This window comes from Anoplopoma fimbria, chromosome 24 (assembly GCF_027596085.1).
Source record: "Anoplopoma fimbria isolate UVic2021 breed Golden Eagle Sablefish chromosome 24, Afim_UVic_2022, whole genome shotgun sequence".
Classification (NCBI taxonomy): Eukaryota; Metazoa; Chordata; class Actinopteri; order Perciformes; family Anoplopomatidae; genus Anoplopoma; species Anoplopoma fimbria.
The window spans coordinates 12,138,651-12,157,289 of NC_072472.1; the positions used below are offsets into that span (position 1 = coordinate 12,138,651).

At 40.4% G+C, this 18,639-nt stretch overlaps 1 protein-coding gene across 1 annotated transcript; it reads right to left on the reverse strand.

Moving 5' to 3' along the window:
• Positions 1–919: 919 nt before the first annotated feature.
• Positions 920–17,532, reverse strand: hephl1b (hephaestin-like 1b). The gene is made up of 20 exons (XM_054626593.1): positions 17,213–17,532; positions 15,236–15,480; positions 13,551–13,763; positions 12,889–13,107; positions 12,324–12,578; positions 11,635–11,803; positions 8,834–8,973; positions 8,578–8,709; positions 7,864–8,069; positions 7,440–7,584; positions 7,036–7,248; positions 5,699–5,918; positions 5,446–5,585; positions 5,043–5,168; positions 4,856–4,962; positions 4,473–4,707; positions 3,772–3,911; positions 3,367–3,520; positions 2,407–2,421; positions 920–1,329 (listed from the first exon to the last, which is right to left on the reverse strand). The coding sequence occupies exons 1-20, from the start codon at positions 17,479–17,481 to the stop codon at positions 1,247–1,249; spliced, it is 3,426 nt and encodes a 1,141-aa protein (XP_054482568.1). The 5' UTR covers positions 17,482–17,532; the 3' UTR covers positions 920–1,246.
• Between the last annotated feature and the right edge of the window lie 1,107 nt (positions 17,533–18,639).

Below are 18,639 nucleotides of genomic sequence, written 5' to 3' on the forward strand. Positions count from 1 at the left end.
ACACAATAATAAGAATTGATTATCCAAAAAGAATGACAATAACTGTAGTTCTGCAAATCACATAAGAGGAGATTTAAAGGAAGGAACGCCACATTTGCTAATTTTAGACTTTAAAAAAAAAAAAAAAAAAAGGTAGGTCTGGAAGTAAATTAACATCCGATAAGACTAAAAGTGGGGGTTATATAATCAGTCAAAAACTTTTATCAAGGTAGTCCACTTGCAGAGCATTCTGCTGAAACTGTAATCAACATGCAAAGTCGTCACTGAGTGACCAACAGTGACTCTATCTGAATGAACAATGATATGGTCATTTGGGCTGTTACATTGATCAATATCTCAGATTAAAGGTTTGGGATTCAATTTCGCTTCTAAACTGGCAACCATTCAGGTTGATGGGGCATTTGATCAATAACACCTAGGTTAGCCAATCCGACTGTCTGAGTATCAGCCACTAACTGATCAGCTGATTCCACACTGTGAGCGATAAGTGGACGATTCCACCCTGAGTGACATTGACAAACTAAATAGAAAACACACACATTCAACGCAACTAGTGCATTGTTTATTTCCTGCATTTCCTTATCAAAAGGATTCATTGATCTGATCGCATACTTACCATTTTACAGGATGCCACAGATCTTCAGGAAGTGATTGAGATGTCTGAGGTGTAATTGAACTACCACAATAAACTGTAAAATACTCCCAATTTTTTAATTCTGCACATTGCTAGTCTCCATGGGGACACTTGAAATAAAAGGTTGGCATAAAAGCTACAAAAGAGTTGCCACACACACTAAGAAATGTAGTTATCATTGATCTGTTGTCTGGACAACTTGTTGTTTAAAATAGAATTAACGCCACCTTGTGGTTGTAGGCGGTGCTAGCATATTAAAGAATAATGACACAAATATCACAATACGGTGGAGTAAATGTCTTTATTGCACATTTCTAACTGGAATTAAAAAAATTGGTACAACAATGCTTTGCAAAAAACAAACACAGTACAACTTGGCAGAAAAAACGGCAACATAGAAAAAACTCTCAAATAAAAAATGCTCTTTTTTAGCCAGAAGAAAAAATAATATTTTCAACTTTATACATGATTGTACAGACATTGTTCTATTTTGACTGGTCTAATCATTGCTTGAAATTTACATACATGAGCTCCATTTAAAACACAGTCAGTGATTTTGTCCCTGGATTTGTTGTCAGTGCATTAATGTCCGCAGTGGTCAGAGTCCCTTCATCATTGCAGGCCAACCCCTACAGCCATGAGACCAAGAGCCAGCGAGAGAAGCAGTGTCTTTATGGATCCTTCAGTTCTTGGCGCTGCAACAGGAAATACACACAGATGGTAAGATTAAGCCAGAGACGGGAAGGGAGGGGTAAGTAAATGATGAAACACTTTACAGCCATGACACGTCACATGTAAATGCACAACCTGGATCAAAACATAACTTGTGTGTGTCTTTGCTATATCTTTGAGTTTACCCACAACTGCACTGAAATTCTTACAACATTGCCACAGCTCTAAAGGAATGTCTAACACAAATGATGATTAATATCCCTACAGCCAATACAAACTAAGCAAACATAGATAACATTTTGACAAAACATTCCACATCCAGCAGAAACAAAGAAAGTCCAATAACTGCTGTCACACTTTGACCTGTGTTGAACTAGACTACAGAAATGAATGGTATGCTACAGCCTTGAACAGACCTAGTCTTAAAGGAGCATGTTTATGCATTTTTAACGGTTTTTAAAACTCATGTTATCACAACTAACAATTCTACAAACCATTCTGCTGTGAAACAGAAATCTAGATGTACTGAATTTTGTCTACAGTTTGACTCATCGATTTCTTTCTGTTCATTTCTATATGACGTGTACATCTATTAGCACACTTTTTTTTAACTAATAATCTATTACATTTATACAGTTTTACTAGCAATTCATCAATCATTTTTATCAGTATAATTAGTACATTATTTGTGTAAGGGTAATGCAGTGCAGACTTCCTGAAGCCAGGTATTGCTTAAACCACATTACAAAGCAATAATAATGTAACATTGACCAAAACTAATGCAGACGTGATGGATTACACAATTTAAGCAAATTAAAAGTTATCTAACTAATTGTTATTTTATACATAAATGAATGGAAAACAATGTCTGCCTGCAGGGAGAAATGCAATAAAACAATCAAGATCTCCCTGCAAATGTTTAACATTTATACATTTGAATTTTATTGACTTTAAATCTAGTTTTAATTGAAAATAATGGTGTGTTAAGGTTGCTAAAGAGTGAAAAATACATTTCAAATGTCAACACAGTACTGATATGGCACTTTTTGACCCGGGTTGTACACTGTGAAGTGTTGGTTAAAGAAAAAAACAGATCTTACCATGTGAGGGCTTTTCTGGAATTGACAAAGATAGAAAAGTGAGTCATTAGACAAGTTTCTTATTTAGTGATGTATACAGTGTTACAGGATTACCCACAACTCTCTAATCCTCACCTATACTGGCCTGGAAGCACTAATACAATTCATTTCATGCTTATCAAAGTTTATATCTTCAAGAATTTATATGCTGCACTGAAATTCTTACAAGATTGCCAAACATAGATAACATTTGACAAAACATTCCACATCCATTACATCACAGCAGAATCAAAGAAAGTCCAATAACTGCTGTCACACTTTGACCTGTGTTGAACTAGACTACAGAAATGAATGGTATGCTACAGCCTTGAATAGACCTAGTCTTAAAGGAGCATGTTTATGCATTTTTAACATTTTTTAAAACTCATGTTATCACAACTAACAATTCTACAAACCATTCTGCTGTGAATCAGTTTGACTCATCGATTTCTTTCTGTTCATTTCTATATGACGTGTACATCTATTAGCACACTTTTTTAAACTAATAATCTATTATATTTATGCAGTTTTACTAGCAATTCATCAATCATTTTTACCAGTATAACAGTAGACATTAGTACATTATTTGTGTAAGGGTAATGCAGTGCAGACTTCCTGAAGCCAGGTATTGCTTAAACCACATTACAAAGCAATAATAATGTAACATTGACCAAAACTAATGCAGACGTGATGGATTACACAATTTAAGCAAATTAAAAGTTATCTAACTAATTGTTATTTTATGCATAAATGAATGGAAAACAATGTCTGCCTGCAGGGAGAAATGCAATAAAACAAAGATAGAAAAGTGAGTCGTTAGACAAACCCTCTTCAAGGAATGATCAGATTCATACACATACTGACGTCAAGTTAACACACATGCAAATGTGTGTGAGACTGACGCATATATCATTTACACAAACACGACACATGCATACACACCTATGATGGTGAAAGTGGTCTCCATGCCGGCATGCATGTGGTCAGTGACGTGACAGTGGAGCAACCAAGTCCCAGGGTTTCCAGCGACCATCTCCACAGTCTGGAAAACCCCGGGGAAGAGATCACAGACGTCTGCACGGTGCACGTGGTCCGTCTTACACACCCAGCACAAACAATACAACAGAGGGGAACAGAGAAAAAGAAATAAGCGCCAACTGAGCAGAGAGACTTTCTGCGGGGGTGTAGAGCTCTTCATTCCAAGGAGGACAACACCCGATATCAGAATTTCATTATCTGACTGAATTCAAACAGACACGTTCCACACTGCATGAATATGGAACGATGGGACATTTGTAAGATCTGTATTTTCTGTATATATATCAATATCATTGCCTTCAGGGTTACCTTATAGGTAAAAGTCTCAGCGTGGAAGTGAACGGTGTGCATGTCCACTTCGTTGCCCATGCCCAGAAGATACCAGTCAACTTTTTGGCCCCAGATCATCACCAGTCCATGGAGGTTACCATAAAGTTTACCATTGATCCCTTCAAGAGAGACATTCACAAATAGAGATTACCACACACTCATCACATATAGAATCAGACAGAGGCATGCAGACACAAGTGGGACTTACTCTGATGACAACATTAATAAAACGTATTGGATCTTTGTAACAATTATCAAAGGCAAATTGTAATATTGGATTTAATTTAGTTCAACTTTGATTTACTATATCTGTTTCTGTGAGCTGAGGCGGAGCAGTATGCTCTGCTGGTTTGACTTTTGAGAGGTTTGAGTGCTAAGCAATAAACAGCCTTGGTTTGGCATATCTAGATGTTAGGTTAAAGGATGTAAATTGTTTTATGTGCGCTAGGGTTTAAGCATTTGTCCCCTTTAGAACAATAAAGATAAGGTATAAAAATATCAATGGTTTTACTGTCAGTTCAGCACTGTATTCTCCATTCCCTTTTTTATGTTTAATTCCACCCTAGTCCTTTTCCTGCTGGGATGACCCCAGTTTTCTCACGAGGATCAATACATTTCTTTCATGAATAAAGACACTTTTAACCTCCGAGACTCCCGCCTCCTCTCTTCTTATCTCTCACCGTGCATCATGTTACTCTCCACGAAGTCTTCGTCTGAAATTAAGGTATCCGGGTCGACGCTGAGGTATGTTCTGATGTTGTCTTCCAAGTACCAGGACTGGTTTTCATCATGCACCATAAAGAGCAGAGCAAACTCCTTCTCCACGTCAACTCTCTGTCTGTCGGGCCCCTCACCACGCTGCAGAGTCCCGAGCCTGCATATCACCAGAGGCCCCAGGAGACCACTGTACAGATCCTGAACATGAACAAATGAACCCACTCCGTCATAATCATCCACACTTCAACTTCTACCTAAACATGCCCATTCAATTCATACTTTTTTACAGCAACACTGTGATTAATGTGCTTCCATGTGACTGTGACTGTATACAGGGAATATGTACCTTAATGAAATTAACATTGGAGTAGTAGGCATAAGAGATGCAGTTAGGATCTGAGACTCCTGGACCAGAGCTTTCAGGAACATCCCACGTCAGCTCGAGTATGTGTCCTGGAGTTAAAAGAACATGAAAGCTTTTGTTAGAAAGCAACATTATACATTTTAAATATTTCTCCAAATTAGATTCTCACCAGGTTTGACAGGAATGTGAGCGCCGCTGGCCTTCACTCCATGTGCGCTAATCGAGTATGGACGGCTGGCTTTGTTCTTAAAGGTGATCACAATCTGCTCTCCTACCTCTGCTTTGATTAATGGACCTACAGCGGAGAAAGACATGTATTTGTTACAGTTATTTTTAATCAATTTTATTTTTAAACTTCTGAAAATAAAATTTAGAGGGAGAATGCTAATTTTCAATGAAGCCATGGTATACATACAATAACTGAGAGACAAATAATATCAAAAAGTAATAAAGGAAGAATAATTGGTTATTGGAATTTTAACAACAACAACAGCAACAACAAAACAAATAGAAATAAATAATCTTCAATCCTTTTTTGGTAAAAAAAAGAAAAAAAAGAACACAAAGTTTACCCATAATTTCCAAGTGTTGTTGGTTGGCCTGTCGTTCCTTCTTAACTCTGAAGGTGTCATCAGTGTATTCTCTATAAACCACCTTCTTATAGCGCGAGCCGATACTCTTTGGTCCTTTCCCCACAAATATATTGCCTGGACTGGGAGACATGTACCAATTTGCTTCCATTAACAAACAGTAATAAGTTACACCTCTAATCACAGCCTCCGGCTCAGACACAGAAGTACATCATCCTACAATTATCTTACTGACCTGTCCTCTGGTTTGGCATGGTGTTTCTCCAGCTCCCAGTCTCTTTCAGGTGAGTAGTCCCACTCTATTTCTTCAGCACTAATAAAATATTGTACAATCTTGGTCGGCCCTCCTGAGCGCGTGAGCTTCAATTTGTGTTGTGGGCAAAAGTTCACTCTGTACTGCTGCCTCATGCCAGCCGAGAAGTGGTCTGTTACTCTGCAGCTCACCTCGTACAGGCCTGACAGGGGGTGAGAAGAGGTTAGGCATTTGGACACATGAGTGATTATGTTTGTGGCTTTACTTAGAATGCAGACATTTGCCGCTGGAACACTGGTAGATATGTACTTCCCATTTACTGCTTTGCAATTTGTTGCAAATGTCTGCATGTTAAGTAAGCATGCTTTGAGCTATCTGTGCAATTTCCCCATCAACTCAAAAACGGGTTTTGGTTATTGTTATTATTGTTTAAGCAACACTGTGCAGAATGATATATGTGCTGAGTTAAAATTGAAACAGATTTGCATATTGGTAGAGTGAAGTGAAGATGTCTTTTTGTTTTTAATGTGAATTTCTTAATTTAACCTTTTAGAGGGGAAACATACCAGACACAAATTATTATTATATATTATTATTATTATTTAAAGCAGATTTTTTATCACATTATCTTTGTTGGTATTTGTAATTTGAGGAATCCATACTCTTCTTATTGTAGAGTTAACCATCTTAATAGCATACGTAAATTTTTTGTTTGTATTTGAGGTTGTGACAGAACAACAGTCCTCTATACCACATCACCTCTTAAATTAAACTGTATTTGCATTATTTTGTCAGTGATTTTGTGAAATTGTATGTATATATTCTAAAACTAAAAAAACTCTGTATGTACATCTAATAAGTAAAACAAAACCTGAATAACTTTAAGTAGGCTTGTCTAGCTTTAAAAAGTACTGTGGAATTTACTTTGAAGTGGCCTGGGACGAAGCCCTCAATTATAATTCTGTAAATAATGTAAATACTGCAGATAGTTTTGACATTTCCTTATTGTATTGTAGTTATTGATGTCTCCTGCTGGGAGTTTTAACATTCAACAGGAAAACACTCACACAAAGTTATCTAAGCATGTTTATAAAGAAAATATCTGTCTGTCAAACAAAACCAAATTTATGGATGAATGCTGACAATGTGTGTGAGGAAAGGGATGTGGTTGCTGAGTGGCAGCAGTGTGTGCTTGTGTGTGTGGGTCTTTGTGGTGTGTGTGTGTGTGTGTGTGTGTGTGTGTGTGTGTGTGTGTGTGTGTGTGTGTGTGTGTGTGTGTGTGTGTGTGTGTGTGTGTGTCTTTATGTAATATGACTAACCAGGATTGCTTGGCTGCATTAAGGCAGTAGCAGTGGTGTGAGGGAACAGGCTGACAGTGTCGCGTGTTGTGCTCTGCTTCTTGAAGGTGTTCCCCTCGAAATAAACACCATGGATGTCCACCTCTGTACCTAGCCCAAAGGTGTACCACCTAACTTTGTCCCCGGCACACATCTCCAGTCCATGAAGGTTCCCATACATGCGTCCGTTTACAGCTGATATCAAAGGGTAGATTTAAACAGAAAAATACAGAGACAGGTATGAACATACTTAAGAAATACCAGAAATATCACTCAAATATTGTATTCATGGTATGGAATTATAATCAGTATCAATCAAATAATATTTGAATTAAATACACGCAGGGAGGTAAAACCCCACACTCTTTGCCAAAGACAATGATTACCATGCATCAAATTGCTCTCCTCAAAGTCCTCGTCTTCTTGATTCGTCCTGTTGCTGCCAAACATCTCTATATTCTCGTCCAAATACCAGCTCTGGTTTTCATCCATGACAGAAAACAGAAGGAAGAACTCCTTATCCAGACCTTTCTGTAAAAAAAAAAAGGTACACAAAGTAACAGTGAGGACGTACATTGCAGGGTTGCATTGCAATTGCCAATTACAGCATAAATAAAAAAATATATTACATTGTTTTAAATGTAAATGCCTGCCAATCAAAGATGTGAACCGTTTTGTTGTTACAATTAACTATATTATCTTCAGCACAGTGTAGTTTTTTCTCATCTTATAGTGCCCAATAGTGCTGAAAAGATTATTTCTTGCATTTCTCTGTGAGAGAAATGGTGTGAATGGATAATAGAGCAGCACCTGGAGTCCGTTCTCTCCCAGCGCTCCCTTCTTGCACACGAGCAGAGGTCCCACTAATCCAGAGTTGGTGTCCAAGGCGGGGTCAGTGGCAGAGAAGTACAGGTAGGGGATACAGGGAGAATCAGATGGAGATGGACCTTCTAGCACCTGCCAGATGTAGGTGAAGTTCTCCCCTGGACCAACGTGGGCGCCTGGCTTGTCAACACCTACAGTATTACACACAAATAACTAACTGTTTGTTTGAAACAGGCTTTCTTCAGTAAAACTCTATGGAGACAGTTTTTTCTATTTTTAATTTTAGTTTTTTTCAGAAATACAAACTCATTCTATTGAAAAACAGTCCATACATGACTTTTTTTTCTTTGGTTGACGTGCACTGCAGATATTCTCATCCCTTCATGCTAAACCTCCTGCATTAATTCATACAGAAAAGGAAATGTTTCTTAGCCGCAATTATCATTTGAACTTTTAGTCTTTGTTCAAATAAAATTAATTCACTAGTCTAGCCAACATTAAAAGCACAGACAGACAGGGAAATTTCCTTCAGTCAAGAAGCAAAATTCATGCCAAAAAATACCTCTGTCAAGATGAAATGTCAAAAAACGGCTATAGCTCCTGTTTATAGACTACAGTTTAGTAAATCCTCTCCCCTTTTTACCACCCTAGTAAATCAAACAATTTTAATGATTGCAATGCAAATGGTTGCTTCCTCACCGTCCTCATAACTGATTCCCTGGAAGTGTTTATCATAGTGCACTCCATGAGGCTGTATGCTATAGTTTCTATCAGCTTCATTCAGGAATGTCACTCTGAGAGTGTCTCCTTCCTCTGCCCTCAGGACTGGACCTGGACAAATACAAAACCATTATAACCAGACAAGAGAACTCAGGAGTAAGACAAGACAAAAGTGTACCAGAAAGATACAAAAGAGGGAGTATGAAATGTTTTGGTGAAAAAGGGGAGGACTTACCTAAGATTCCTAAGTGTTCAGAATAAGGGGTTAGTGGCTTTGTGACGTTGAAGGTATGGTCTGTGTACTCTACGTATATCACTTTCAGGTAGTCACCTCCGATCCTTCCATCATCTCTACCAAAAAACACCTCAGGAGCACTATGAAAGGAAGGGGTGGGCATGGGGAGGAAGGATATGAATTGTAAGTCAACAGAAGAGAGAACAACTGTTATGCAATATTTCCTTCCGCTTATCCGGGGCCGGGTCGCGGGGGCAGCAAGCTAAGGAGGGTCCTCCAGACATCCTTCTCCCCAGCAACACTTTCCAGCTCCTCCTGGGGAACCCCGAGGCGTTCCCAGGCCAGACGAGATATATAATCTCTCCAGCGTGTTCTGGGTCTACCCCGGGGCCTCTTACCAGTTGGACGTGCCTGGAAAACCTCTAAAGGGAGGCGTCCAGGAGGCATCCTGATCAGATGCCCGAGCCACCTCAGCTGGCCCCTTTCGACGCGAAGGAGCAGCGGCTCTACACCGAGCTCCCTCCGGATGTCTGAGCTCCTCACCCTATCTCTAAGGCTGAGCCCAGCCACCCTACGAAGGAAGCTCATTTCGGCCGCTTGTATTCGCGATCTCATTCTTTCGGTCACTACCCAAAGCTCATGACCATAGGTGAGGGTTGGAACGTAGATGGACTGGTAAATCGAGAGCTTTGCCTTACGGCTCAGCTCCTTCTTCACCACAACGGTCCAGTACAACGCCCGCATCACTGCTGACGCTGCACCGAACCGCCTGTCCATCTCCCGCTCCATTTTACCCTCACACAACCCAGAGGGTGCAATCCACCGTTTTCCGGAAGAGAACCATGGCCTCAGACTTGGAGGTACTGACTCTCATCCCGACCGCTTCACACTCGGCTGTGAACCGCCCCAGTGCGTGCTGAAGGTCACGTTCTGATGAAGCCAACAGAACCACATCATCTGCAAAAAGCAGGGATGCGATTCTGAGGTCCCCAAGCCGGAAACTCTCCTCCCCCGGCTGCGCCTTGAAATCCTGTCCATGAAAATCACAAACAGGATTGGTGACAATGGGCAGCCCTGGCGGAGGCCAACACGCACTGGGAACAAGCTCGACTTTGTGCCGAGTATCCGGACACAGCTCTCACTTTGGTCATACAAGGACCGAATGGCTCGTAGTAACGAACCAGGTACCCCATATTCCCGCAGTACCCCCCACAGGACTCCCCGAGGGACACGGTCGAAGGCCTTCTCCAAGTCCACAAAACACATGTAGACTGGATGAGCAAACTCCCATGCCCCCTCCAACAGACCTGCAAGGGTAAAGAGCTGGTCTGCTGTTCCACGTCCCGGACGGAATCCGCAGTGCTCCTCCTGAATCCGAGGTTCAACAATCGGACGGAGCCTCCTTTCCAGCACCCTGGAGTAAACTTTCCCGGGGAGGCTGAGCAGTGTGATACCCCTATAATTGGAGCACACTCTCCGGTCCCCCTTTTTGAAAATGGGAACCACCACCCCGGTCTGCCACTCCACAGGCACTGTACCCGACTTCCACGCGACAGTGAAGAGACGTGTCAACCAAGACAGCCCAACAATGTCCAGAGCCTTTAGCATCTCCGGTCGAATCTCATCCACTCCTGGCGCTTTGCCGCTGAAGAGCTTTTTAACTACCTCAACGACCTCCGCCAGGCATATGGACGAGTCTTCCCCTGAGTCTTCAGACTCTGCCTCTTCCACAGAGGACGTGTTGTTCGGGTTCAGGAATGTAGTGTATTCCCGTGGAAAAAGGCTTGTTACCCATGCCAAACAAATGCCAGGCCACTGCACGGTGCTGGCATCCAGGCAGGTTACCAAATATGTAGCCATTAATAGCTGTCACACAGAGAAAAACCCAGACAAAGGTTAGAGGAAAGGACAAAGAGAACAGACTTAGCCTTTAAACCTTCTTTTATGCACTTTGTAAAAGGAATTTAAAGTGATTAGTAGCTCTTATAACATAGTCAATTAAAGAATGTAGTGGCAACGGGATGCAGGGGAGGTAGTAAAGGAAGAAAACTGAGATAACTTTTTAGAATTAGTAATGAATGAAGAAGTGATGTGTAATTTCCTTTGACAAAAGAAAGCTGACCAGTCAGGGGAGGGGGGAGGGGTCACTGTGTCGGGTCAGGAACAATAACAGAGACACAATAACACTGTCACTGCATCAAAATCTGCATTGTTTACTCTAGATGCCACATAACTGCTTCACCACAGGAGCGACCAGTTCACGTAAAATCAACCCAGAGCAGAGGCCAAACGCACAGTAGGGCTTCAGTAATCCAAAACTACTGAGGTTGTACTCTCTAGATGCAAAAAATGGCTGATACATATTAGCCTGGCTATAAAACATTCTATGTTAAGTACTGAGAGACATTTGATCGATATCTTAACATTTCATATACTGTAACTAGCAAGTATCTTTACAAAAAATGAAGACATATTTTCAGTTTGTTTAGAAAATGCAAACTTAAGGATCCAAGGCACTATTGAAACAAAACAACAAGATTGTCTATACAACTGTACATCTTTGGTAAAAACTTTATGCAGTACAAATTATATGTTGGGCTAATTGTATGATGTAAATGAACCAAATGGCCCTAATCCCTGATAAGCAAAATAGTTGGGAGAAAGCTGGTATGAAACCACGTGTGCACATCTCACTGTGTTTGGTACAAACATCAGTAGGGTTTTGCATCACATAGCTGTTACCATAGATTAGGTTGGACGCAGCAGTATGAAACTCCTAAAAAAATAAGGTGTCTGCTCACCTGTTGGCCTCAGTGAGGGAAACATTATTAATCAGATCCCTTCCTGAGGGACCATAGCTCCACTGGACTTTCTTTGCTGCCAGGTAGTAGTTCCTCACAACGCCACCCAACACTGTAGAGCCGGCTTTACTGCCACATGCCTTCACTTCATAAAAAGCCTGCATCCCAGCTGGAAAAGATAAAAAGAGAGAGAGCGTCTAAGGGGTCCGAAAAAAAGGAAAAAAAAGCCCAGGGTTCAGTTATCGGATTAGTTGCTTATCTTGTCCTTTAGCACATCAGACAATGACAGCACACAAAACCTGTGAAACGACCTAAGGTGTGATTTCTATAGTTTATACATTTGTGTATGTTTTTAAAGTCCCAGAGACACAAATAATCTATTATGGTAAGCCTGGTATGATACAAAGGAAAGGAATTTCACAAGTGTAAGCATTATTTACAAGGTATCTATAATGCTAAGCAAGTATGGCTCATTCAGTTCTTAGTTCAGTGGACTTTAGACAGCCTTAAAGTGCAAGTCCTGACGTGTTTAGAGTATAAATACAAGCTCCACTGAGGGAAGATTGTGACATCACTTTGACAAGATTATAGAGGTGTACCTCACAAAAATTTCCCACCGTCATCAACTCTGCACAACTCTGAGCAGAGAGGTCAAAGGTCACACAGAGGTTAAAGGTCGGATGCCCTACCCTGCAAGTGGTCATTGACCTGGCAGGACAGCAACCACTTTCCCGTTGCTTTCGGGACCATCCCAGCTGTAGCGAACGTGGCAGGGAACAGGCTGAGGACGTCAGTGCGGTGGCCGCGGTCCAGTAGTGTATTCCCGTGGAAAAAGGCAGAATGAATGTCCACCTCGTTACCCATGCCAAACAAATGCCAGGCCACTGCACGGTGCTGGCATAACTTGATTCCGGGCAGGTTACCAAACATGTAGCCATTAATAGCTGTCACACAGAGAAAAACCCAGACAAAGGTTAGAGGAAAGGACAAAGAGAACAGACTTAGCCTTTAAACCTTCCTTTATGCACTTTGTAAAAGGAATTTAAAGTGATTAGTAGCTCTTATAACATAGTCAATTAAAGAATGTAGTGGCAACGGGATGCAGGGGAGGTGGTAAAGGAAGAAAACTGAGATAACTTTTTAGAATTAGTAAAAAACTTCACGTTACAATAAATAATACTTTTGTTTTCAACCAACTCTATTTGTGTGTAGTCTTTTTTATTATCAATAAAATCTGAGAAAGATCTCTCTCACCGTGCATCAGGTTTGACTCCACAAAATCTGGGTCGTCCTGGTCAACCCCGGCTGGATCAGAACAGTTCTGAATGTTGTCCTCCAGGTACCAACTCAGGTTTTCATCCACCACGTTGAACATCAGGAAGACATCCTGGTCCACATCATATCGGGCCGACTCTACAAAAGACTCTAGCTTTGCCTGACCCCGGACTGGATTGTGGGTCTCCTTTAACATTCCTGCGCTCATTGGGCAATATGAGACATAGAGGAAGATGCAGGATGAATATGTTAAATATTTATGAAGACAAGCACAGATAAAGGAACATTTAATCTTTGTTTTCCATAATCTCAGCATTCATTGGATGTATAATGGGTTGTGATTGTGGGGAATTCCCCCTGTGGTCTCCCGCCATATTTATATTCTTATAAAGCTTTCTTTTGTTGGCATTTTTTCATTGTAGTCATTAAGGGTTTAAGAATACGGAGCATTAGTGTAATTTACTTTTTAAGCATTGTTGTGAAGAGGCCTTTGGTGACTGTAGCTATGATTAAGGAACTTAAAAATGAATTACATTTGGTATACAAATCAAACAGACAATATACAGACACATGATGGAAAAACATTACTCATGATGTAAAATCAGTAAGATTAAATAGCACCTAGTCACATATATTCATACCTTTCTTGCAGGTGAGCAGAGCCCCGATAAGTCCTGAGGCGATTTCCTTGGGGGCATCCAAGTGAGAGTGGTAGACCCACGTCAGGCAGTTGGCATCGTCATCTGTGGGGGCAAATTCTGGTTTGACCTCCCAGCGGTAAGTGTATCTGCCCCCGGGAGGTACAGAGTCGTCCTCCTTCAGCTTGTTTGATGTCCCATCTGGATAGAGCGCCCCTGGTAGACAAATACAAGATGTTTATGCTGAGACTATTCAGTTTCCTCTGAAGTGTGGAGAGCAGTTGAGCCTCTATGTTTTCACTTTATGTCAGTAGAAAGCACTGCTATGGTCTTAACAAGCACATTTCTTTGATTTCACTTTTTAAAAACGCAAATATGATGTAAAACATAATATGCATGAATTCAATCATTCAATCTCAAAAAAGTTTGATAAGCACATTCTTCAATGGAGGTTCCCCAAGTCCAGGTCATATTCATTTCCTCTTTGGTCTTATCTCTGTTAAACTTTCAGCCTTTACATGTATAAGTGATCTATGAGCACATAAATGACCTCAGTCTTGGTGATAAATGTCACGGATAAACTGACCTCTGTACTAATCTGTACCCATCACATGACATGGTTTAACACACAACTAGCTGAATTATTTAACCAGTTTTATGTCTTGATGTGTTGATACTACACCCCTCTTCCTCTATCCCATCATCTTGCTCCCTTCCTGCCCAATTTGCTGTTTATTAAAATAAGTTCTCACTTTACAGAGATGTTCTTTATGACTTGTTGACAGATTGATGTTAATGCTTAATAAAGCAGTTCATTCATCTGTGTTAAGAGGGAAAAGAAAATATAAGTTTCAGTTCCCGTCTGTCTCTGGAAATTCCAGGATCCCCTGATGAGCGGGGGAAGGGGCCCTGTTGCATAACAAAGACTTGCAAAGTTCAGATTACGTACACTTAGACATTAATACCGTATTAGTCACCCAGTTATTTAAACTGTGCTGAGTCACTTTTTGTACTCTCACACTGCCCTTATTGGACTCATTTAGTCTGTTTCAAATGTGCTAGTCATTTTATCTTATCAGTCTGTCAGCATATGTTTGTCAGAGACAGTCTTTGTACCATTACACAAAGCTTAGGGGGTAAAACATCTGAACATATTTTTTCCCTTGGACAGAAACATTTATCTAAATATGATGCAATGACAACGTACATCATTGAGCCAGCTGTTCTGAAGTACAGTACGGCCCAAACTTTGAAGTCCGTCCAATGATTCAAACCTCTTGATAATGTCTCCTGCACAGCTTATGTCTCCTTATTTACAGGAGAAATAAGCCATGCACTCAATAAAATACTTTAACTGATTTAGCAGAGCATTGTCGCTTGTTGAGTGAATCAGCACCTTTGTGAACAGTCAGACTTAATTCTTCAGATATCTGTATTACCATTGGTCATTATAACATAATAAGTTGTAAACTGTTGATACACAAACTGAAAAACTGCTATTCATTTTAGAAGGAAATCCATTAAGTATATTATTCAATATTAAATATTAGAAGTATTCTTATTATATCAGCAACTACTAGGTATCAGTTTGTATGACCAGGTGATTCTTCTGTCTGAGTTATATCACAATTGATTCTGCATGTGAAGTGTATCTCTACATGCAGGGTTGGTATTAAGTAGCACTATACCCTCTGTATGCTTCTCATAGAAAACTCCATGAGGATGCATAGAGTAGTTCCTGGTTGCAAAGTTCTTCAGGTGGACCACGATAACTTCATCCACCTCAGCTCGCAGTATCGGCCCCAGGAAGCCCAACCAGGGCGGTCGGGGGGCCAGGCGGCTGTACGTGGCGTCTGTATACTGTCTGAACATGGCCTTCTTATAAACACTGCCAATATAGTGGGGTCCTCTTCTCAGGAATATAGATGCATGCCTGAGACAAAAGTGGAGACAGAGAAGTTAAACAGCAGGAAGAGAGTGTGTAGGAGGAAGAACAGAAAGAGACAGCCACTTATCATGATTTGTTGGCCATTTCTTCAGGTCAGGGTCAGGCTATTGTAGAGTACAGGATTACACAGACATGCCGTTTTATCTCCTTGTAATGTGACATGAATTTATTTGCGAAAAAGAAGCATAAATAAATAATACAAACATTCTGTCTATAAAAACAAGTGAGAGTAGCACAACATCCACTTGTGCAAACACCATGAAACCACCATGACAACAGCGCGGCTGCCTAATTATTGCCAAGACACTGACTGTGTGACTGTAGCCTAACAAACAACTCCATGTAATTATGCAAAAAGCAGAATAACTATTAAAAAGGAGCAAAGTGCCAATATGGCAAAAAGTGTGATGCCATCGAAGCGCACTCTGTACGATCTCACAAAAGGCTCTGATTTATCTTGAGATTATTTAACATGATTGACGACAGCAGATTGAATGTCATTATGAAGTGTACGTGAAGGTGAGGAATCCCTTAAATGTAGATGTAATGCAGCAGAACGAATTGCCCCTGGTTGCAGTTCTCCAACAATTAGCCTTGTCATTATTGTGATTACACGTTTTTGAGGGCTAATAATGTGTTACTGGAGCTGTGGCAGGCAGTTTTGCTTCTGTATATCCAGTCCATAACCAAAGCAACAGGGAGGATGGAAGGAATTATGTTGACTTGATTTACAAATGAGTTGTACTGACAACCTTATGATAAAGAAGCACCTGGTCGGAACAATTTATTGCTAATGTGGGGGCTACACAAAGCTATTTTTGATGATTATGTATGCGTGCTTCTTTTAGCATTGATGAGTTTTGAGATAATCATCTCTATGTTGCATTCTACTGTATGTACCTTTGTTATCAAAATTTAATTTCACTGCATCAGGTTGTAGTAAAAAAACATCACATCTTGGTTTTCCTTTGACTGATATTAGATTTTTTAATGAAGGGCTACATATGAGAGCCACCAAATGAATGAAGTATCTTTAGTAGAAATGATCCGCCTATGGATTTAATAATAAGTCAAGTAGGCAGAACAAATAGCCATAACGGTATCCGGATAATATAGTAAATATTGATCAATGTATGCTGAGATAGCTTGGTTTGAGTCGAACCAATGATTCTGCTGCACTTGTGTGTATTTGACATTGTTAATGATTGTTGGGTAAGTTGGCTGGCTGATAGAGTATATAACTCAGATTCCGAAATTGTGCAAGGGTACAAGCGACAGTCAAAGTTAAGTTAAAGTCAAGAAGCTGTCAGCTGTTCATCTGTCTAATAATAATAGATCAACTCAGATGTCTGTCAGGTATTTAGCTATCTTAGAAGAAGTGAATGAGTCAGATACCTGTCAGGGTATTTATAAGCTTGATTATCCATCTAAAACTCTCCTCCTATTTTTTAGGAGTGTCAAAATCTAAAACTGCAAAATACATTAATTGGGAAATATTCAGACACAAATATTCCACACTTGAACATTCTCATTGCACATTTTTCTGTCTATTCCTAAAGCACAGTAACCTTAAAATCTATGTAAAAAATAAAAGAACAGTACTGGTGGTGTGATGAAACTCAACACCCCATGTGAGAATTTGGATATTTAAGTCCCTCACAATCTGTAACTTAAATATTTGTTTGTTTCTAAATAACTTGACTGCATCCCAACTCACATATCATCTTTGATGTCTTGTCCGTTAAGCAGGTTTTTCCCACTTGGTGCGTAATCCCAGTAGTCCTCAATGATCCCCACATAGTAAACTCTCTCCCTGCCGCGCTTCCCTTCCGCGCCGGAGGAAAGGAATAACAACAAACAACTCGCAAACAGCACCAAAGTCTGCGTCATGTTCAGCTGATGGCTCCGTGTCCCGCAGTGCTGGGTGGTTTTAGCGGATGTTGGTTCAAGAGGAGCAAGTGGACAAACCTCCGTTGACTCTTCCATGCAAGCGCGTAATAGCCGTGTGCTTTGGGGCAGCAGCGCTTATGAAACCCTGCAAAGGAAGACAGTTGGCCCATTCAGCCAAGAGAGAGACCACGGTGTTACCGCCTCCTGTCGTATCACAGCACAGGGGTAATAAACACTCAGTGTTCTCGCGGTAATTATTGTAAAAATGTTATTGAAATTGCTACTCCTGGGAAATTAAAGAAATTGATCCACTTATGCCAAAATGCAGACTCAGGTACCATGGGGGCGTCTGAATTGGATGACAACTTTCCAGAGGTGATGAACGTTTTAGTCAGCTGGTGTCTGAAAATCGAAATCTAATTGTTTAGTTTTGAATCATAAATCATCATTTTTTCCCCCCACCACATTCTGATAAAACACCTTAAACACCAATTAGTGGCTTAATGGTTAATAAGTCCTATGGTAATGATTATACATCAGTAAGAACAACTTTGGCTTCCAGGATGTGAAAAAAATCCCTCTGTCTGGTGTTTATCTTCTGTGGGCTATTTGGTGACACTGCAGATAAATGAATAAAAGAAAACTTGTAGGTTTTACACTAAAGCCAACAAGAAAATCCATACATTCATTTTGGCCCACATTCTTTACAGTTTTTTAACAGAAAGTGTCCTGCTGTAGGATAAAGCAGCTGCCAGAGGACAAAGCTGTTCTCTTTTAACTGTTCTATAGTAAGTATATAGTAAGTAGACGATTTATTGACCATGATCACAGTAATCCGTACAGTTTACAAACCCTTTATAAGTAGTAATCTTGTCTGAACATAATCCTACTTGGGCTGAATTTGATCGAGCTCATGCTGTCCACCCAGCACAGCAGCTACATCCCTCCATCTTTCAGCCTGAGGCTTTGAGTCGTTCTCTGCATTCAGGTAGTGAGGCTGACACCTGCTGACCAGCTGTGAGCAGTACAACTGTCGAGGCCAAGGTGGTGCAGGCTATATGCCTCTGCCTCTACAAAGCATGCAGGATACATTGATATTACCCAAACCGCATGAGCATATCCTGATCACTCTGGTCTTGTTCCCCTCATCTGGGTGGTTGTGATCCTTGAGCTTCATATTTATGATAAACTTCACAGATCTCGAAGTACAATTTGTCAAACAAGCACATTAATGATTTAAAAAAACAAATTGAT